We start from the raw sequence: 23,570 nt of genomic DNA on the forward strand, positions 1-23,570 counted from the left end.
GAATATAATGTAGCAGGAGCATATGCTCTAATCGCGATGGCCGAGCGAGTATCTACAACCGTCACCCCGTCGCCAAAACTAGGAACCTAATTCAAAACCGCCTCCGTGGGAACCGTTCACTACCTACTTAAACATTCACTTAAATGAATGATTCAAACGATTTGTTTAGATACATTCAATAGATACATCATACAAGTTGACTTAACTATAAAAGTGCGTTATCATTATGTTACATTAGTTATTGCTTAATTTTATTGGAATGATTCCTACTCTTAACGTTTCTCATTTAATATTTAAAATAATGAAATTCAAATAATTAGTGTACTTATTTAACCATTCAAGTAGTTACCAATTAAGAACAATAAGTTTTGATTAAATCTTAATTTAATTTTTGTTCATATTTGACCTACAAAATAGTGTTTGTAATTCTGGGACTTAAAATGGAAGCAGAAATCAGTTATATATATTTTTTAAACTTATTTGAACTTCTAATTGTAGTAGTTGCACTATTAATGCATGTTGCTAAATAACAATATCAGTTAATCACTATTAATGAGTGCTGCTGAAGCAGCGGCGATATAATTAATATCATGAGGGTAGGCAATAGGGAAATATATCAACAAAATAAAATAGAAATCACTGCTATTAATATATTTGATTAATAGTCTGCCATCGCTCTAGTAAAATACTGACTTGTTTAGCCCTCAAAAAAATACAGCTTTAAAATTGTAAACTAAGAAACTAGTAACTTTAAAATGGTATGTCTCTAAGTTAGTGACATGCTATGCGTCTTCCCCTAACTCTCAAAGCCATTATAAGTAAAAGTACCACATTACTGTGATCACTACCTAATAATACTTGTGCATTTAATAGTATTTTTTAAGTTAATTTAATGGTTAAAAGTTGGTAAAGATTTTAAAACCATAGCAATATATTATCATTGTTAACAAATGCTGTGATAGGCATTAGTTCTACATTAGGTTAAATTCATATCATACACCAAGGTTTTTAACTTATCAAGGTTCTACTGTCTCTATATACATATGTTTAAATGTATTAGTTTAATTGGTATAATGTTAAATGTTATAATATTTTGAATCTTATTGTATCAGTCTGATTGATTAAAAGAATTTCTAAATGCAATTAAAATAAGTTATGATTTATTTTTGAATACAATTTATACGTTATATAATATTTTCCTTTTTTTTTATGAAAATCAATCCATAAGTAATATAAAAAAATAAACATTGAAGTCTTACATCTAAATCTCCATTTTTATTTCTCTTCAAGAACATTGAGTGTAAATAATAAAAAGTATAAATAAATAAACAATAAATATTAAAAATTCAGTCGATATTGGTTGTTCTATAACTATTATTCTCTACTAGTATAAAAATAACTGTTTGACTATACTACATGATGTCAAGTTAAATTTATATACACACAAAAATAATACAACCGTTTAACAGATAACATTTAAAACAAATTAATCATTATAAATAATAACTTTTGGCATCAATAAAAATGTAGAAAACATAGTTTAATAATAATATACAAGACAGATTTAAAATAGACATATACATAACATTATAAATACATTAAAAAATAGTAATAAGTAGTACTTTATTTTCATCATGGGTACTACTGTGTATAGTCATTTGTAAAAGCTCATAAAATAAAATTTGTTAAACACGGGCAGTATTTTTTTTCTTTTTCTGTTGTGATGGCTTTGGGTATATTTTTTCATATCGGAAACTAGGTGGAGGTAGGTCACTAACTTTTAAATGTTTTTTCATAGTACCAGAAAGTCCTGATGAGACGTTTGGAAACTGTTTGGCATATGCAAAAGCAAACTCTCTGACAACAAATGCATATAGTTCATTTTCCATTTGCCAAACTGTAGATTCATGAAATTTTTGTATGGTCTTTCGAGAGACAGGATATTTCTTAGCGGTCTTTCTTAGATGTGACTTAGAACCTATAAATTATTATATAATATAGTAAGTTCAACAATACATGGAACTGAAAATAGTTAATATATCAAAGACAATGAATAAAAGGTATTCTTGTCGTATGTGGTCTACTGCACAACACCTACCGGCTACCACACATCTAGGCAATAATTGCCACAGAGTTTGCAACAGTGATGATTAAACTTAATCCTTATTTAAGTTGTTAGCCAATTTCAATTTTATTATTCAGTCAGAGAAAAATTCAATTGCATGTTTTTAAAGGAAAATAGACTTATTAACATTGATACTCCTCCTAGTGGACACTGGCTTTCAAAAAAAATTGTGTATTCATGTAGAAATTTAATGGGGTGCATTACAACTTCATACATTTATAAACGAAATTCATGATACATCACCTCTTTTACTGACATCATATTTGCCAAAATATAATTAATTATATTGCCAATATTTTTTGATAGTTATTTCTTATAAATAATTTTGATACTTTATATACATGTAATGTTCATAATGTAAAAGAAATAATAAAAATAAATTATTGTATTTACAATTAAATAATTGGATAACAGCGTGCTATTTACATATTTGTGTATTATTGAATGACTTTTTACTAGATAACATTTAAATATTTATATATTTTTTATTATTATTTCTACATTTATGTATTTATTGATATTTTCATTAAATAAAGAAAACATGTGGTAGAGAGAGGTGGACTGTTAATTATGCCTATAGAAATGTGCGGTAGACTACATACTTGCTGAATAAAATATGGACCATGTATACACTATACATACTGTGTTTGAAGTGTTCAGAAGCATTGCGAAACATCCCACCAGGAATCACAAGTTCAAGCATTTGTAAATATTGTCCCATTTGTTCTGTGACTCCAACTAAAGTATATTTTTCAAGAACATTCCGTTTAGCTTGTCGTAATGCCCACTCACTTCCTGGAATCCTATGAAATGGCATTATTTATAAAATACAGTAAACATGGAGAATAATAAATGAAAAATATTATTATACAAACCAGCAATCGGCTGATTGACCGCACAGGAAAGGAATTTGTAACCACAGAAGATTTGCTTGACAATCTGACCCACCTCGCTCAACGCACTCATCAAATGTTGTCGATGAGTCCATATGCTTTTTACGCACTAAATGTGGTCTATAATCATCACCATACCGTAGGAAATAATAGTATGAAACCAACCTCTCCAAAGGTTTGCGTAACAATTGAACATAATATGGCTTCTTGTACCCATATCTTAAAATAAAATCAAGAAGTGTAACTATAACATAATATTTATATCCTAGAAAATAACTTTAAAATTAATCGATAATTACCTCTCAAAATCAATATATGCAAAATGACCATGATAAAATGCAGGCCGCATCCAACGTGTAGTATTATCAACGAACCGGAACTGAAAGAGATAATAATTGGTTATTTAAATACTAAGTTTGAGATAGTTATAGTAGAGTATCTTGAATAAAGATGACGCATTGAAATCAATACCTGATCGTAAATAGAAAGCAAATGCGAGTTGCCCGTAACATTGACATGAAGGACACGAAATGCATTATGAGAATGCAGATCATAGGCCACATTGACAAAACTTGTGGATCCGGTTTTTGGCACCCTATTGTAGATTACCAGAGGCTTTTGTTCTTCTAGAATCACGACAGAGTTTTTGTGGTATTGTGAGGCAGATGAATCTGTGGTACACACAGATTGATAGTGACTCATATAATTGTGAAAAATCACACTATTACTATGACAAAATAGATGTGTATATCAGCAACAATTTAATTTTAATTTTTAAGCTATTGCGTAGCTTTTATGGCGTGGTGGCTGAAAAAATATTTTTTGTAACGAAAGTGTGACCGCAAGTCGTAAGATCTTATTTTTTTCTATTTGGTCTCCGCGCTTAAAAAGTGTAACTTGAATTAATATCATACAAAAATACATGATACATAGCTACAAAATTGCTATGCAATAGCTTTACCCCTGCACTTCCCGAGTGCCTCAGATTTTTTTGTGGAAGGCAGACGGAATATGTGGTGGTACACCCAGATGCGTATCACAGAATTGCTGGCATACATATCTATTTTGTCATGAGCACCTATGGCTATTACATTGTAATGAGTATACTGGTATGGATTTATGTACACTTACCAAAACGCTGGTAATTACTATCGCTACTTGCCAAATTGGCTACAGCTGCCTGAATTTGAAAATGCTGTTCACGTAGTAATGCGTGGTATGCAATCATTGCGCCCAATACTACTAAAATTCCTAGTATAACAAGTACAAGTAGGTACACATGTACCATTTTTTGATGTCTGACCCTGAAAAACATTGTGGTAAAAGAATGAAGTGTTGGAATTGTTTTTGCCGTATATGTAGTCTCAACGGTACTGAGAGGTAGTATTTGTCAATTGTATAGTGTGGACATAGTATTTGTCCATCTCCATCACTTCAATCGACAAACTTCCAGAAAACAACTAAAAACACAATAGTAAAATATTAAGATTGTAAATACTTACTGTTGAATAGTAAATACACATATGTATTTCAAAATGTGTAAATAGCACATAAAAGTGCTAGTTTTATATTCGTAAAAGTAATTCAAAATAATAATTAAAAAATATAAAGATATACTTACTCACCATTAATTGTCAAAGTATCACTTGCCACCAACACCCAAAGCACGTTCGTCACAAAAACTAGGAAGGACTGTAGAGTGGTTATCATATAGGTAGTTGGAGTGTTGATAACGTTTGCTTAACTCTAGAGTAATAAATCGTTTCTACTTACAAATAACAATAGTTAGAAACCGTGTCAGTGAGCAAAAAAACTAATTTACTTACTGGTCATCAATCTGAAGTAAAATATATGTAACTCGTTTATTGCTGTACACGGACGGCTGTAGAGATGTAATAATGAATCCGTTATTATGTAAGCTGAAGGCATTTAAGTCTTAGATTTGCTTAATATTTTCGTCTACGATTTAAAAATTTAATGTCGGAATACAAAAAAGAATAGTTAATGGTTTTTGTTCGTAACGACAACGGTGATACGGCGTCGGCGGCAGTGATAACGTCGATCGCAGCGGATTATTACTATAGATAATAAAGAAATGACTTGGCCTTACCCATAGATAATAAAGTTATCTTTCTGTTTTACACTCATTTATAATCCGTGCGCGAGAAAGAGCTGGTTTTGGGGCTGCCTGTTGTACCGAACAGCCGTTTACCCATCAACTACGCGGTAGCAATATTATTCAATTAAGAATCATATTATTAATAATTATAATAATAATTCTGATTTCTGTGTATGAATATTAATATGACCGCTACACCGGCGACCGTCCATTTACTAGTTTTGACCCGGTATATCGCCGCCTATTTAATGATATGTCATGTCGTAATTCGTATTATTATTATGTTTTATCGATCATTGTAAATTGTCATTTTATACTCATATTTAGAGCGCGGATTTTTATCCACTAAAAAGTGTCAAAATATGACATAATATTTTGCACTCAAAATTATGAAAATATGCAACAAATAGGTATGCAAGAAAAAAATCTCTAAATTGTGTTATATGGTAAAATACACAATTTAAAAGTTTATAAATGTATTACCTACTCAAAAACAATTTGAAACAAATTAAATAACTTATAGATAATTATAATTTTAGGTGTCTATTTAATAAACGAGAAATAATTTAAAATGTAATAATTTATAATTTAAAATTATTAAAATTAATAATCACTTAGTGCCTTACTAATTAAATTGTATGTTAAACAAAATATTATTTACTACCCTTTTTTTTTTATTATTTTTGCTTTAATATGCAAAACATGTAGTATATAATACATTTTAAATTTTGTCAACATTATGCAGAAATTGCAGTAATATACAGAAAAAATTTGTGATTGGCTTCAAGAGTTCAAACTATTACAATTAGTAAAGGTTACTGATAAAACCCAAAAATATTAAATGAAAATATATGCAATTGCATAAAAAATGTAGCTCTCTATTAATTTGTATATGTTTAATACCAAAGTCAAGTGTCAACTAATACCCTTTATTATTGTTATTTATCAGTATGATTAATTTTAAATTAGCTAACACATATTTATATATTTTCATAGCTAATAAAATTGTGTTTGCATTTTATGTGGTCTGTCCATACTGTGTGCAATATACTTGCTAAGTTTTTTTTTGTTAAATTAATTGATAAATCAATCAACTAATACAATGTTTAATAACAAAATTCAAATAATATTTGAGATTTGTTGTGATTTTTTTGACTGTAATGAATTTATATTTTTATTTTTATTTACATGTTCTATTGACTTATTGGGTATAAGTATTTACAATTAATTTTTGGAACCTTTTTTTGTATTTAAACATTTTTTAACATTTTTGTTATCTTTCTGAATTTCATTTCATACAGAATATACATACATGATACATACATTAGATAATTATATCTCTTCAATATGTAACATAGCCACAAAGGTATTCATTAGTTCATATTATTATGAAGAAAAAAAACAAAGTACCCAACACAAATTATTATAATAAAAGTACTACAAAATAATAACAACTTACCACAAATATTGGTTAATTTAATTTACTCAACCTGAAAATATAACAATAATATTGTTTTAACTTCTAAAGTTCTAAGCTACCAAATTCACTAAATTGTATAAAATAATATCACTTAAAAGCTTACAACCACAACAGTGCACTAAATTGATAATTTAAGGTGCAAAATTTCTCTGAGTTAGGTAATAAAACAGTGTACTCGTAGGAGTAAAAATTAATACATCCATAGATTATGCCACATTGTTTTTGGAGACCACCAAAATTGTATATACATGGCTATCCAATTTAAGTGAAGGTGAAATAAAAAAACTGTAATTTAAATTAAATAAATTTCCTGTCTGAAAGCTGCCATTTGGTGACAATTTAAATAATACAGATTCTTTAGATGTTGGTTAAATGGCATCTTATAAAAACTGTTTTTTCTAAAAATGTTTTAATGTTTACAAATATTTTATAAATAATAAGCAGTGCTCGTAAGTTCATGCATTTGCATGTTTTTTTTTGCTACACAGAAAAATATGCTAACTGAGATACAAATCCGTTTCATAACAATAGTAATAATAATATGAAGTTTAATAGTGCATGTTTTTGCATGTTTTGGATGTAAAGGCATAATTTGGCATATAATCGTTTTTTTTTTAGAGTTTATAGTATTATAAAAAAATTGTTTAGAAAAATATTTGAAATGTTTCTTGTTTCTTATTTACTTTCCCGTTTACTGAATGATAGTGTTTTGATTTATTTTTATTTTTGTGTGACTACTTACTTTTCTAGTATTTCCCTATTTAGATTTTATGCGTTTTACTTAGTACCGCGGAAACAATTTTATAGCTACTACTACCATCCTTCGCCGTGTTTAGTCCCTTGTCGAAACGATACCTGTACAAGCATGTACGCCTGTACAATGTTTCTTACCAATCCGCATCTACAATTTTGTACACTGGTACAGTATAGTTTTCTTGCACACGCCAGTCGCCGATGAGTTGTTTAACTGTACGAGTCGTGAAAATGTCAAATAACTAATATTTCATTCCAAATATTTTCATTGTAGGTGCAGGATAATGGTGTACAAAAATTAGACAAAAAATGACTACCTAATTAAAATTAATAAAGATGAAAAATCCATATGATTATCAGATTATATAAACTACACAAGTATTCATTTTATTAATTTTGATTGTTAAATATATAAAAATTAAAAGGAATAAAATACTTTTAAAATTAATGGATATATTCTTATTATTTTAAAATTTGCTCATAAATATTTTACATAATGCATATTTTGAGTGCATAATTTAAAAATGTAAGGGCATTTAAATGCATATTTTCGAACTTTTTAATGCATTCATGCATGCTTATTTGTGCTTTTTTTAGTGCATGAACTTGCGAGCCCTGGTAATAAGTAACAACAATTTAATTTGTTTTACGCTTTCACTACACGTTGGTAAATCACTGATAGAGCTCAACAGTATGGACTACTACTTAATGTTTAAATTTAATAATAGAGGGTGAAGAATTTTTCAAATATAATACATGATTGACTTGTGAAATATTCAAGTGTTATACCATTTCAAATTTCAATAACTAGATCTAAATATTTAATATTATGCTTTGCCTCTCGTTATAATTCAAACCTTTAGCAAAAAATTTACACAAACATACTAGTAGAAAAAATAATTTTGTGGATACCAAGTATTCAATGGATAATAATAATCAGGTAAATAATTAAGAGCATTAAAAATACAAAAGAAAATATTTGGTTTTTTTTATTCAAGTAATTCAACAATAATGATGGTGTTACAAAATAGTATTATTCCTTGTTGGTTTTTAATGTACATGGTTTCAAAGTAAATGGTACATAATATTATGTTATAACATATTTTCGAAAAGAAAATACAAATTTTACATTATAAATAACTATAATAATACACTATTAATAATTTAGTTGTCAATACTTATTGTCTTAAAATAAATTGTATGTATTATAAATTGCTTTCTTTGTCAAATTGTATATCAGTGATTACAATGAAGTGATGTCTTAATTTTCCCTAACTAAAGACTAGAAGGAACATTAGTAGTGTTTAATAAGTAATAATACACAATTATTGAGAAAAATGTTAACTACTGTTAAACATTTTTGTAGAAAATAGTTTATAAAATATAAAACTGAGAAAAAGATAATCATCAGTCATCAATAAATAACATAAACTCAGCAACAACAACACAATTTATCAATTATTGTACCACTAATGGTGTAAAACAACATAAAAACTAAATATAATTAGTTAAATTATAATATAAATATCACAAGTGTAATACTTAGAATACATTTTTAATAATAATAAAAATATAATAACAATAATTAGAATTTTTTTTATAGTTTTAGATTTTAGAGTTTTGTACTTCTCTGATGAAACGCTATCATCATAAAGACTGCAACAATATAAGCTACCCAAAAGACTTATAAATGTTAGTAAAATAATAATAAAATACTCATTCATGCGTCCATTAATTTAATATAAGGATATGGATGGTGATGATTATGAAGTTCGGTGGTCAATGGTACAGCAGACCTTCTAGGATAAATAACAAATAGAGCCAGTTGTATGACAGAAAGCATACATCCAACAGCATTTGGGTACTGTAACAAAATTCATCAAGACTATGTACAAAAATAAATAAAACACATAGATAGTTAATAGTATTATAAAAATGTTCAACATTATAACTATTGTTTATATAATTTTAATGGTGATTATTAATAAATTATAAAGAAATGTGGGTAACTCTCTGCTGTATAGTAAGTGTCGAAACTCTAAAAGAGTAGCTGTAATGGATGTGTCAAACTTGGATTCAATGATATAAAACCATATTTTGTACAAAAAAATGATTCTGAGCAAGAGAGTGTGTCAGACTAAATTACTAAGTGTATCTTATGATATTATCGTGGTTAAAGTATTTATTTCACCTTCAGACATTTTTACTACAGTAGGTTGAATTAATTTTTACCCAAAAAGTTACATTTTAAAATATCATGTATATAAAATATTAAGATATAGGTACTTGAAACTTTTAAAGTAAATCATAATATTTTATTTTTTGAATATTTAAACCTAAAATATCAATAAATTATGAACGAGTTTATACATTTTTGAATTTCAGTATAATATGTACTATTTAAGATAATCGTTGTTTTAAATTTTCAATCCTTACCTGTAAAAATTGAATATATTATACGTTTTTAACTACCAAGTAATTTGAGTAGATTTGCATGAATTTTATCAAAATTTAAACTTCACATAAGTATTAAAAAAATTGTGTATATACATCTTCAATATTACTAAACTGCCATTTTAACAACTCAATAGGTAAGATGAACCTCAATAAATGTTCAAACATTTCGAACAAAACATTAAGTTAGTACATATGGCTATTACCTATTAGTTTTTGAATTACAAAAAAATCAGAAAATCATTCTACAAGAACTTGTGAATTTACAGGTGAATATCCAATGTCTAATTACAAACGCTCATAAAAATTTAATTTGAGTTTTCGGCAAACTTGTTTTAATGTTAAATGTAGGGAAACTAATAGGCAGTTTTATATTAAATTTTCAAATCTTAGATATAAAATCAATACATGAATGTCCCCGTTAAGAATCTATAATTGTAATTAATGCTTAACTAATAGTTCAAACCTTAATACAACCAAAAATGTATAGATTAATAAATGATTTGAAAAATCAAACTAATAATAATTGTAAATTACCATAATGAACTTATCACGTAACATTCGGCCATAAACCAACCACTGAGCAGAAACAAGGAATGTCATTACAATCAACGGCAGTGGCATTGACTCTGTATTTTTAGTTCTTATCACATGAATCTATAACAATTGTAAATGTGGAAATAATCATTAACAATTAGTTTTATTTGAGATAAATTTTTTTATTAATGTATATAATGCAATTTATCATGAGTCTTGGCACTTACTAAATTTGAAAATGGTGCTGCAAAAAACAACATAGTAGTCAGAGAACATAAAAGTCCAACACGGTCTATAGCATCATTAGTAGTCGTTGAGATGATTAATGTGTCTGATATATCCAAAGGTGTTACTGCCGCCACCTCCACTGTTTGATGTTGATGTAATTCTGAGGTTAGCACAGTTTTTGACTGCTTTCTATTTACATTTGTGTAAGTAATATATACAATCCACGCAATGACGGCGATAGCTGATACTACATACTGTATAACTCGTTTCTAAAGCACCGAGAGCAAACATATTATTATATAAATTAATAGTTAAAATGTGAAACATACATAATAGTTTATAACCAATAAGTAAACTTATTTTATAATAACAAAGAATGTGCAGATAATGCCGATTTTATAAGAAATAAAATTATCCTAATACTATCGTTTGTACAATTTGAGATAGATGAAAAGAAAATATTATTAATTTATTTTATAATTTAACACTGATTAATGAGAATTGAAAAACATGTTTTGTTTAAAAAAAATTATAATACTGTTCAATGTGTCAGTATGGTTCTAGTTTAATTATATACTTAATTTGCATACATTAACCAAATTTTCAAAAATCAAAATTTAATATGAGGTTCACTATAAAATGATTTTACTTTAAATAGATTGTAATGGATAAGGCAGAGTACTTGTAGTATATTTTACTTATTTATTTTGCATAACAGTAAAAAAAGAACGGCAAGAAACAAATTTGTTTCATATAACTACAAATCTGTAATTATATGTTCAAAAGTAAAATTGGATTTTCTTTGATTTGTTATATAATTTTTTTTTTGGGGGGGGGGCTTTTTTAGTAATATTTTGGTATAAATAATGTTCATGAAAACAAAAATCTGCTATCATATTATTAAAAAAACTTCACACATTAATTGACTACTGACACAGCATACCAAGACAGTGATAGAAATGTGAACCTCTTGCAGACCTTGATCGATTTGGATTTATTTTTCAAAACTTTTTTGTAAATAGCTTAAAATCCTCGAAAAGAAGATAATGTTCCTAAAAACATAATTTTAATCTGTTCTGCGAGTTGATTGGGTGTTTGAGTTTACACTAGTCTCTTAAAAACTTATTGCATGTGTCTTATTTTATATGTAATTTATTTATTTTATCACAAATTAAATTACAAGAAAAAAATTTTTGTATTTGTATTTTTTTTAACTTTGTATTTGCTTGCATATTTTGTGATTTTTTAGGACTAAATCTTAACATAAAATATGGTAATTGTATAAAATTATTTGTTTGTTTAACTTTACAACCCTCAATATTTTACACTAATTTTTTATTAGAAAGTTGCTTATTGAATAACTTACTCTTTTAGACGTATATCTATAGTATATCCATGTGTATATCGCAAATAGCAAACAGCCAAAAGCATTCACCGACACTAATGTGCTGTTGGCCAATATCATACCATAATACAGCCAGAGTGAACACCTAAAATATTTGAGTATAATAATATTAATACTTAATAGGAATTGTGATTGGGCAATAATAATTATAATTCCATTAAATATTTTATTTTAGTAGTAACAATTATAATATTATATCTAAGGTTAATAATAATTATGAAGGAAGCATAACTATTATCAACAATTAATGAATCTATTTACAACAGTCATAAAAATGTAATTCCAACATTGAAATATGAAATTACTTACGACAGAAATCCAGTTACAAATGGAACTACAGACTCGTTCGATACTTTGCCCTTTTTCATGAAATTAGCACATATCAAACTGTAACATAAGAATATCAAAGTAAATATTGCAATATAATAATATGTCCATAAGCAACTTGTTGATTATCAAGTGCAGTTAACAAAACAATAAATAATACAAAAATTCAACAATAACCCAACATTATAATTTATAGATACCTATTTATGTACTTATTAATCGTACTATGATAGTGTTGTACTCACAATCCAGACAGGAACTGGACGCACGTGCATGCTGAAGCGGAAATACGCAGCGCATACTCAAAGTCATACCCGTACATTGTGGACGCAATAGTCGATACACTTATTCAGTTGAGGACTGGGGTCTTAAGTGCCAGTACTCGATGCGTTCCAACAGCGATACTGGCCGTAGTGTTGACGCACGCTAAGAAAAATAGATTGACGACAAACTTTGCCGCCAAAGTGGCGAGGGCGGTGAACGTTGCGTACAGAGTTATTACAAGACAGTAATAATTTATTACAACAATAATAACAACAACAGCACCACGTCATTACGGTGTACAACGAAACAGTTTATAACGCGGATTGTACGGCGCGTGCGTTTTACATTGAGACCAGTTGCCGGAGGCAATAAAAAATACGGTTCATTGTTGTGTGCAAATTTCGACAATTGTGATTTATGATAATATAACGTTTAATGCAAGCTGTGCCAATATTGACGATGGAATTGTATTACGTGTTTGTTTATTCTAAAAGTCAATGATAACAACGAAAACCATAACAACGGCGATATCGAAAATTTGAGACTACAACGAAAAACTTTGACCGAGTGGCTTACTTATCAGAATAAATTGCTGCCGTTTGCCGACTGCCGCCGAGTCCTGATAATGTGATGTTATTTTGTTCGTAAACGTCCCTTATCATTGTTTCGGAGAAGTGCTTATTACAGTATATTATGCTTACTCTTTAGTCTTTAATCTTTATTATTAGTTATTACTCTGAGTGTTTAGGTACTACAATAATATTAGGTACACTCTTTAGTTATAACTCTGTTCTCTGTCTGATTCGATGGTATCAGTGAGCTAATGAGCATCGACAAGTATACAGTATACAGTAATACAGTATACTGGTGCTTGGTGAGGAATAGCGGCACAGGTGGTGATGCAAATCATAGACATAATATTACTATTATTGTAATTCTAAGAAATATTCAAATATCTATGATGCAAAATGTACAATGGTATGTTATGATTATTATTTATTATGTATATTGTACATATTTTGTACGTATACGGTATACTTAACCATGACACCATTGCCTCTTACCTCCAGGCTTCAAACAGTACCAACTCGATGTGGTGGTGTGAATACTTTTCTTGACGTCACCGCTTACTCAATAGAACAGCCGATAAATGACAATCCGTGAAATCGTAAATGTAATTATTTGTATGAAAAATATAGAAACCTACTTATACAATACAAAGGGTTATAACTCATGAGGATCGTAAGATATTTTTATTTCATTTTTTTGTAGAAGAGAAATTTATCTATGATTAATAAATTGTCAAACGCTTTTTATAAGTTAAGAATTAAGATGAGGGTTAAATTATGTTTAAAAAAACAAAAATCAATAAACTTTAACTTACAAATAAAAAGTTAACACGTCATAAGGTAAAATATAAATTTTCTGATGAAAACTAAATACATTTTTTTTTTAATATCAAACAATTTTGATCTAGGAATCTAGGATCAATTTAAAAATGTCTAATATGACCCACGTCATGTACGAAATGGTGATGAACAAATCGTGTATTAAACACTAGATTCTATACTATAACGCCCTCTTAATGAATATTGAATAAGTTAGAAATAAAATAAATATATTTTTGTTCGATAACAGTATTTCAAAATCACGAAAATTTGCAAATTACTCTGGACTAAAAAAAAAAATTTAATTTATAATTTAAATATCTTAGGGTTACATGTATACAATCATTATATACGGTATTTTTATTGAAATTAAAAAAGTTAGGTAACCATAATTAATGCTACATCAATTTTTTTTTTGAGTGTGAATATCAAATTTTATCAAAATAGTATAGTATGTGTAACACGACCTACCAAAAGTATTTAGATAAACGAATAATAACACTTTTTGTCAAATAATATTAGTTCACTTTTAGCAATTAAAAAAAAAAAAAATCATGGAGACAAAACTTTTTACCGTTCCTTATATCTAAGATGGGAAACTGGGAAGGGTATAATTTTAAAATTGTATACTTAAAAGTTAACAATAAAAATGGGAAGTTAGTAACCGAGAAGTTGATAACCTTTCTGCTGTTCAGTAGGTGGGCGGTCATCGTTTCCGCCAAAAAGCTCGATTTCCGTTTCCGCCAACTCTCGTTTCTGCCAAAACGAAAAAGGTTTGATTTTCATTTCCTCCAAATCTATATTTCTACCTATATTATTGATTTGGAGTTTGAGAACCCTTTAAAAATTTTAATTTCAAATGTTTAAAACAGAGTATACATTCAATTTAACAGTTGCAACGTATGTATGCAAAAACCTATCAGTTGTAATATAAAAAAACGACTAATCCATACAAATAACGCAATAAACGAATACAAAAACAAAAAGATTTCAAGAATGACCTTTTAAAAAAGGTATGTAACAATTATTCAGAATAATAAATACTAAATAATTATTAAAAAATATTTGACTATATATATTTTATTGTAAGACAAACTCAATTTTAATCAACTTAATTTTAATATAAAAATTAAGTCAAACAATTGTTGGAGGTCAATGAGAACCTGCTCCTCGTGGTGGCCCCTAGGTAACTCTAAATGGTTCTCAAACTATATTTAGACAGGTAGATAAAAATAGATTTGGCGGAAACGACAGACGCCAGGGACAGACGTACAGGGTAAATAGATAAAGTAAGTTAATAATGCATGTGGAATTTGAATTCAATGATAAACCTTTGCATACCAAAAATGATTCTGTGCGAAGACAGTCGTCTTCCTACATAAGTACATAACTAAGTAGTAAGTACATAGGTACCTATACTTTATGATGTATTTATAGTATAGTAATTAATTTTACTATTTACTATACACTAACCTATAGTATTTTTAGTTAATTTTTGCCGAAAACATTGGATATATTATTTTATTAATATTTAATTATTATAATAGCATATGTTTATACATTATACCCATATTAGGGACGGTTCGTGGGTTTTTAATGAAATAGGCACATCCATAAAAAATACAACTTATATAATATATATATATGTATATTATAGATTGTATTAAACAATTGTTTACGAACATTTTCAGCTGATAATCGGAATATAATAAACGAGTGATAGTAAAAATAAATTATAATGGGAGATGCGACTACGACATCGAAAATAATTTGCTAAAAACAATTTAATTGGTTATTTGCACAGAGACGAATGTGCATATCAATTCTATTGTGTTGCTTGTTTTGACTTGTTTTAATTTTACACTGAACACAGAACAATTAATGTGTATAGCGATTGTGTATTTGTGTGCATTACTATACATACCGATACCATTCCGACGTGGTCAACCGCCCGTCCGCTTAGCTTTTAAAATAAGCCAATCCAAATTTTATTTTATTTTCATATTCTGAATTTTTAAACTTCTATTTTAAAACATTGTCTTAGCACTACAGGTACTTGGTTTTATTATTATGAATTATGATTTAGGTTTTAAATTTTTCTTGAGTTTGAGAAGGTAGTGCACGTGCACACTGCACTTATACGGATATATAGATTATAGGTACACGAACCACCACTGACACATTATTGTTCTTTGTTATTAACTATGTAGTCAATACCATAGAAGCGCTAGAAGTATAACATTATGTATTTAAAAAGTCATGGTATTTAATATTTATAACATATTTTAGTATAGGTAAAAGTTTCCGGTTACAAAAAAAAAAATATTTTATTTAAATTACATCAAAGTATATCATAATCAAATTATTTATATTTTATCAAAATTTTAACTTAAAATGTCTATAAAAAAAAATAAGAGAAGTAAATATTGGATTGTAGTTTTGTTAGTAGCTATGAATTTATGATGTCCCTATAACTACTTTTTCAGACGAAAATGTCGCGAAATTATTATATAGGTAAACCCTCATAGAAATTGGTTATAGTCAGAGTAACATGGTTAATTTTTTCTCATAACGTTTTATACAAGTACAACAATTTAATGTATACAACGCCCAGTAAAAATATCTGTTGCAAATAAATACAGTTGAGCAAAATTATATTATTTACGGTATGTGACACCCAACACATCTCTGTATTCACTATCCGTCAATAAATGCATACAATTATTATTGTCAATGTCGATAGAGAATGACAACTGTTTCGCTCATAAGGCACGGCGAATCAATCGACGTTTTAAGAGTTATAGACATTCACTCATCGTACCGTCCGGGTACGCAAGTATACGTCCTGAATAACTCCATAAACATTTCGTACTCACCCAGTCTTTCTTGGACAACCACTAGATCGGCTTCAATTTTTGTACATATTTGACGATTTTGACGATTTTAACCTACAGAATAGTGGAACATATAGCTAATGGTGAAACACTTATTATGGACCAAAGTTAAATTAATACTACTTGTATGACCAACTACTTATGTAATTCTGGGACCTCAAATGGAAGCAGTAATCAGCTATGTATATATTTTTTAAACTTATTTGTACTTCTAATTGTAGTAATTTTACTATTAATGCAGGTTGCTTGTTAAATAGCAATATCAGTTAACAGTTAAGTGTTAGCAGTTTAGCAGAGACGATATTTAATATAATCGTGATAGATATAATAATAACAATTAGTACGGAATCTTCTATTACACTCCCGAGCTTTTGGACCGATCAAACAATTTTTTATCGACATTTATAGGCAAAAAAAAATTTAAAAAATTAAAAATAAACCTCAAAGTGTCAAAGTATTTTGAAAGTGTTAGCATAAATGGAAGACGTTAATATAAATATTTTGTATACATTTTAAGTATTTACAGCTATTAGTTTTTAAGTTGTACCTACCAATAATATAAAATCGATTTTTTCAAAAATTGGTTTTATTGTATTATTTTTTCATTTTATATTCATTCAAAAATCTAAAAAATATTTAAACACAGTTTTTTTATAGGTATTTTAAACTCAAATTTTTATGAAATTAGATATTTAATTTTTTAAACGAAGAATAATGGTTTCAATTATTTTGTAGTAATTTTAGTATATTATTCGTGGCCCCGTGAGTTATTTGAAACTTTTAATGTGTATTCAATTTTATACACTCAGTAATATTTTAAAATTCCCTAAAAGTTAGAGAAAGTATTAAAAATATATTTGTAGATAAATTATTATTTTTTGTTAAAAATCACACGGTGCAACACAAAAGTTCGTTTAAAATAAACAAAACAAAATGAGAACAATATTAGAATGAAATTCGACTTATCCGAGCACCTTACGACGCACTGAGCAGTGGGCACCAACGAAGATTCCATTAAAAAATGTTATTATTTTTGAAAGATATTAAATGGTACAATTTAGTTTAAACAATTTAAGCATGTAATACAAACCAATGGTCCTGTTATCGAGCCTTCAACTTAAATTTAAAAAAGCGGTTATTATGTGGATGTCGCTCTGCTGTAAATTATAGGTTACAAGTGCAGGTTCAGTGTCACTGTAATGGATAATGACGATAGCGTTAAATTTTAAATAAAATCATTGTATACGAAAAACGATTCTGAGCGAAGACTATCTGTCAGCTTATAATATTAGGTACTTAGTAATTTAGTATATTTGATAATATTATTGCGAGTAAAGTTATTTATTTTACTAGTAGGCATTAGTACTACTCAGTAGTATTGCTCTGCTCAGAATCTAAAAAATATACATATTATAATAATTTCTGGGTAACAAAAATAGCATCAAAAAGGTCAACAAATTTTGTAAAAAAAATCCTGAATTTTAATTTAATAATTAATTATATAATTTTGATGGTAATATTAATTCCTTAAAAATTATAAAAGTACCTAGGTATGTTTTCCATAATTTAACTCATGAGTATATATTAATGCAAAATATTTTAATTCATTTTTATGTTTTTTTTCAATCTTTCACTATTATGCTTTGTTATTATGTAAAGATAATTTAAATATTACTTAAGTTATAACTTATAACTATAACAACAATTATTACACATATAAAAGAATACATATAAACATAATCATAGGCGGTCCTACGGGTGCAGCCTCTGCAGCCTGTGCTGCACCTGACATTACAACCACCACTTTAATTTATTGGTTGAAATCATATAACTATTCATAACTCATAAGGTAGATATTTTATAGTTTATATCTTTGTTATTTCACGATATATTGTTCTGATCATGAACTTAGTTGTTACTTTGTTAGTTTCAGTGTTGGATAGTAACGTAACGAAGAATACAAATTACTATTGTAGTAGCCAGTAACGCTGTAGTAATTTTATTATATATTATTTAAATTAACGCAATTGTAACCAAATTTCTTATAAAAGTAATTTCTTTGGAGCAACGTGTTATTTTCCACGTTATTAAAATAAGTTATGAATGTAGAGTCCATGACATAGACTAAGGGTTAAGATATTCGAGAAAAATTAAAAATCGGTAAAATGTATTTACCATTCTGAAAATTTTAGATAATAATGATGAATATTATAAAATATGCAGGCATTTTACGTATTTTATTCATGTGTATTACATCCATCCATTATCAATATAGTGTACCTACATAATTAATGTATTACATATACTACTATACAATTTACATATAATAATTAATAGTATACCTACTTCTTATTACATTCGGCATTCGTTATAGACTGAATTTGTCGTTAAATTTTGAAAAAGTAACAATTCATTACGCATTACTTTTTGAATGAAAAAGTAACATAACGTGATAAAAATAATGTCGGGAAACGCGAATTATGTAATTTAAATAAAAATATTTAATGTAATAAGTAGCCAAGTAGGTAACGTAATTAGTTTCTTATCGAAAGTAATTTACCTAACACTGGATAGTTGTTAGCTCGTAGATCTGATGATCAAGCCAGAATTAAAGGGAGGAAGACCCTAGGCTAACAGTGGTATCACAGAATAACCTAACCTGGTGGTATTTATAGTCACGCGCGATCACATCTATAATTATCATAATATGAAGAAAAACCAAGTTCGGAGGAAAGGAAATTACTATTTTACTAGTTTCAAAAATTATATGTAATAGTCTAAAGTAAATTATGGTTCATCGATACTCAGTAAATCTAACTTCGTACACATTCCCATTTCCCAATACCCCTAACATTTAAAAATTAACCATCTATGCTGCACGGCTGCACCTGAAGTAAAATCCTGGGACCGCCTATGAACATAATACATTAATATCTATACCTTCATATTTTTGCATATGCCGATAGGTACATTTCCTCGTTCGCTATTATATGTGTATTTCAAATTTAAACTATTAAGTATTTTTATTCGCAATTTCTGTTTTCAATTTATTTATACTTCTCTATTTTAGACGGATACTAGGTATTAATAGGCATTAAAAATACCGTAACTATGTATGTTACATTATGACTCGTATAGTCGTCCTGCACTCGCACGTTTTTATACCTCTATACTTTACTATGTCTTTGCTAATCTGATGGTGGACTGTATTTTTCGTTTTCCTATAGGGAAAATACAAATCGCAATCAACCAAGTAGATCAATCCAATTTAACGTAGCGCATCTTCTTTTCTACAATTGTTCAGACATTTTGTAGTAGAAGACGAACATATGATGTGAAATAATTACGATTGTCGAAACTCGACAGCAACAATTCCATTTTGTTCGTCCGTCTATGATATAATGATGTAACGTAAAATGTTGGTATATATAGAAACGACGTGGGTGTATATTATGGTGTAGTTTATTTTATATAGAAATAATGTAGTGATCCCGCCGCTACAGGTGGTAATTAAATGTGGAAATCGAAATCATACAGTTGGTCGGTGTGAACTTGTGTTTTGTACAATATGTTATGTTGGGTGGAGCGTGAAGTCGTCAACGACACTATAAACTATATATATTATTTAGCTTGTATAACCTTTGAGACGGTGTAATTAAATAATTTCGAACAGCACTACTAATAGACATAATCTAACTGTTGTTGCCGAGGGTGTATACTTGCGGTGCGGGGGGGGGGGGCTAATTAAGATTGTAGGATTAGGACTGCGCCGTATAAACGTGCAAACGCAACATGTGCACGAGGCACGCGTGTCGCTCTTTTTTCAGGACGAAAATGTGTTGGACGACGGTGAAGAGAAGTGTCACGCGGGTCACGTGTTTGCATGTGCGTTTGTGCGTAAAATGTCAAACGCAGGTATACACGACGGATATTATTATAACCTGTTATACTAGGTGACTAGTGTAGAAATTAGAAGCTCGTCACACCCCAATAGAATATAGTCTAAAAAAAATAATAATGTCCAGAATGAGGGGAATATTTTTCTTGGAACGCTATTTGTAGGTTTCACGATTATCGTTTTTCAGCATTTAGAACTTTATACAGAGATATAGGTAATTATAGTTTAATAACTATAATAATTAATAATAACAAAGTTACTCATAACTTACAATGCATAAATAAATGTGAAGGAAGGTACCTACTCGGATTAAGATCACAAATTGAGCTTAATATACTGGATTATAATATTATTATTATTGTAGTTCAGAAATGGTTAATGGCTTATTATTATATTAGTATAATCATCAATCTCTAATTAATTGTGTTTTTATGTAGGTATACATGTTAAAGAACAATGATCATGATTCATGGGCCAGAAGTACCTATATACGATACACAGCTTGGTAATGTCGTAATGATGTAACCATCGTTACATGTGAATAAGCTTATAACGATCGTATAATATGATACAATATTAGGTACGTATAATGAATTATTTCGATAATATAATTTACTATGTTTTTGGCAAAAATTTGTTCAACCTACTCATACCTATACAAATCTAGGCCCTAGTAATGATGTATCATTCAATTCAAATTTCACATTTTAGACATTAGACAACCATTAAATAATAAACTTAATGATAAGACACACTTAAATTCTGCTGCCTGCTGGCAGCATGCAGGTTACCAAATGTTTTTATAATTTTGTTATAAATTAAAAATACTAATTGTAGAAACTTGAAATATTATTACTGTTACATGTATTTTATATTATGTTATAGTATATTATTATATTTATGATATTGTACTATACATTATAATATTATACCCACACAATGACATTTTCAAAATATTTGGACAAATTGGCCTATTGGCTTTGAAACAGTTTTAGATTCTGTGTACAACGATGTGTATTGTTTTGTTATTGTTTCTGTCATAAACTTTTAGAACAGTAAAAATAATTAAAAAATAGTTTTTCACAGTTATTTATTATAATGATAGGTACACATTACAATTTGAATGATTTGTTGAGACAATTATTATTTTTATTTTTAAGTTTTGGGATTTTATATGGACGACTTTCATTTTAAAAATAACGAATATTTATTTTTATTTATAATAATAATATATTTTATAAATTGTGTACTGTTACATGATTTTCTTCACTGCAGGAGTTTACATGAACTTAAGCCTACCTGTTTTTTTTCCTAGTGAATATTACACTAGAAAATAATTTTTTGCCCTGTCAAAATATATTGAAAATATAATATAAGGTACCTCAAAAAATTACTGTTAGCATATTAGAAAAAAGTTATGTATAAATTCATGAACATTTTATTATTTTTATATGAGTCTTGAAATTTTTATGACATTGATTTTTTTTGATTTTTTTTTTTTTGACCGGAATTTTTTTACTAATACAAAAGTTGTTTTTTATATATAATTAATAGTTATAAGCATAAGCCATATTCGGACATACAATTATTTATATTTGAAATTTTTCATTGAATAAATAGGTATAAAAAAAGTTTCTTATTAATTGAGCCTCCACATATGAAATTGCCAATATTGGCTATAATAATTTATGAATTATTAATTACTTATTGGGACTTGAGTAAAGGTACACGTTTTCACATTTATATTTAATTACAATACACCAGGTACATAGACTAGTTGACGCAATCTCGTGCTCCCTAGAAAACAAGCATTATTGCACTTGTGCCTTTCTCGACATTAGCCAAGCGTTTGATAGAGTTTGGTACGAAGGTTTACTTTTTAAACTAAAAAAATTTCTGTCTCCCTGTTTATATTTATTAATTAAGTCTTATATAAGCGACCGCCATTTTCAAATCCGGTTTGGCTCCTCAGTATCCAAAATCGAGAAAATCTTAGCTGGAGTTCCCCAGGGCGGAATCCTCTCTCCCTTTCTTTTTAATATCTACACTTCTGATCAACCTATCTCACAGAACACTACTGTAGCTGATTACGCGGATGACAAAGCCATCATATCAATTGACAAAAACCCTATTACGGCCTCGGCAAATCTCCAAACTCATCTCAACCTATTGTCTGTATGGTACACCGATTGGCGCATTAAACCTAATCCCACTAAGTCAGTACACACAACATTCACTTTATGCCACTCCATTTGTCCAAATGTCTATTTAAATAACATACTTATTCCCACAGCTGACTCAGTTAGATATCTTGGACTTAACTTGGATAAGCGCCTCACCTGGAATAGCCATATCCGTATAAAACGACTTGCTTTAAACGCCCGTCTTCGCAGACTACGAACGATACTCACAAATAACAAACACTCCAGTTTAAAAATTAAAGTTCTTATGTATAAAACATTACTCAAACCTCTATGGACATATGGTATCCAACTATGGGGTACAGCAAAAACGTCCAACACAAACAAAATTCAGCAATTTCAGAATATTGCTCTTCGAAAAATTACTAATGCTCCACCCTTTGTTTCGAATTACACTATACATAATGACCTGTCAATAAAAACTGTGACAGAAGAAGCTATACGTTTCTACAAAATCTTTCATGCCCGGCTGCAAACACACCATAACCCACTCATTAAAAACCTATCCATCCAAACATTACCTGGCAACCCCAGGCGTCGATTAAAAAGGAGATGGTGCCGTGATTTGTTAGGGAACTAATATCAAATATAAAAATTATAAAAA

General features: G+C 28.5%; 3 protein-coding genes across 11 annotated transcripts in view; 1 reads left to right on the top strand and 2 right to left on the bottom strand.

The window, feature by feature from the left end:
* Positions 1-1,255: 1,255 nt before the first annotated feature.
* Positions 1,256-5,221, bottom strand: LOC111032873 (heparan sulfate 2-O-sulfotransferase 1). 6 transcript variants are annotated; one of them, XM_022313340.1, is made up of 8 exons: positions 4,845-5,221; positions 4,640-4,764; positions 4,150-4,322; positions 3,490-3,689; positions 3,318-3,397; positions 3,001-3,237; positions 2,768-2,928; positions 1,256-1,978 (listed from the first exon to the last, which is right to left on the bottom strand). In XM_022313340.1, exons 2-8 carry the CDS (start codon positions 4,726-4,728, stop codon positions 1,686-1,688), a joined length of 1,233 nt encoding a protein of 410 aa, XP_022169032.1. In that variant the 5' UTR covers positions 4,729-4,764; positions 4,845-5,221; the 3' UTR covers positions 1,256-1,685. The 6 variants fall into 6 exon arrangements, with proteins under 6 accessions (XP_022169032.1, XP_022169030.1, XP_022169031.1 ...); XM_022313338.1 differs by having other exon boundaries at positions 4,640-4,783; XM_022313339.1 differs by having other exon boundaries at positions 4,640-4,786.
* A 3,740-nt stretch (positions 5,222-8,961) lies between these two features.
* Positions 8,962-12,643, bottom strand: LOC111032875 (sugar transporter SWEET1-like). Its single transcript, XM_022313344.1, has 6 exons — positions 12,567-12,643; positions 12,304-12,381; positions 11,956-12,079; positions 10,589-10,858; positions 10,362-10,481; positions 8,962-9,234 (listed from the first exon to the last, which is right to left on the bottom strand). Exons 1-6 carry the CDS (start codon positions 12,641-12,643, stop codon positions 9,091-9,093), a joined length of 813 nt encoding a protein of 270 aa, XP_022169036.1. The 3' UTR covers positions 8,962-9,090.
* A 4,105-nt stretch (positions 12,644-16,748) lies between these two features.
* Positions 16,749-23,570, top strand: part of LOC111032879 — a 13,684-nt gene continuing 6,862 nt past the window's right edge. For all 4 annotated transcript variants that reach the window (XM_022313350.1, XM_022313351.1, XM_022313353.1 and 1 more), the window contains exons 1-2: positions 16,749-17,049; positions 21,203-21,345. The gene's annotated coding sequence lies outside the window, so the exon portion shown is untranslated. The remainder of the gene's footprint in view (positions 17,050-21,202; positions 21,346-23,570) is intronic.

Source organism: Myzus persicae, unplaced genomic scaffold (genome assembly GCF_001856785.1).
Source record: "Myzus persicae strain clone G006 unplaced genomic scaffold, MPER_G0061.0, whole genome shotgun sequence".
In the NCBI taxonomy this organism is placed as follows: Eukaryota; Metazoa; Arthropoda; class Insecta; order Hemiptera; family Aphididae; genus Myzus; species Myzus persicae.

What these genes read in the sequence shown, in the direction of transcription:
- LOC111032873 (XM_022313340.1), bottom strand. Translation starts at nt 4,728, where the DNA reads ATGATAACCACTCTACAGTCCTTCCTAGTTTTTGTGACGAACGTGCTT. An exon ending in TAGTAATTACCAGCGTTTTG is followed by an intron (nt 3,690 to 4,149) that starts GTAAGTGTACAT and finishes TGTGTACCACAG; the next exon opens with ATTCATCTGCCTCACAATAC. An exon ending in GGTCAATCAGCCGATTGCTG is followed by an intron (nt 2,929 to 3,000) that starts GTTTGTATAATA and finishes GCCATTTCATAG; the next exon opens with GATTCCAGGAAGTGAGTGGG.
- LOC111032875 (XM_022313344.1), bottom strand. Translation starts at nt 12,643, where the DNA reads ATGTACGGGTATGACTTTGAGTATGCGCTGCGTATTTCCGCTTCAGCA. An exon ending in ATAGATATACGTCTAAAAGA is followed by an intron (nt 10,859 to 11,955) that starts GTAAGTTATTCA and finishes TCGGTGCTTTAG; the next exon opens with AAACGAGTTATACAGTATGT. An exon ending in TACGTGATAAGTTCATTATG is followed by an intron (nt 9,235 to 10,361) that starts GTAATTTACAAT and finishes ATTTTGTTACAG; the next exon opens with TACCCAAATGCTGTTGGATG.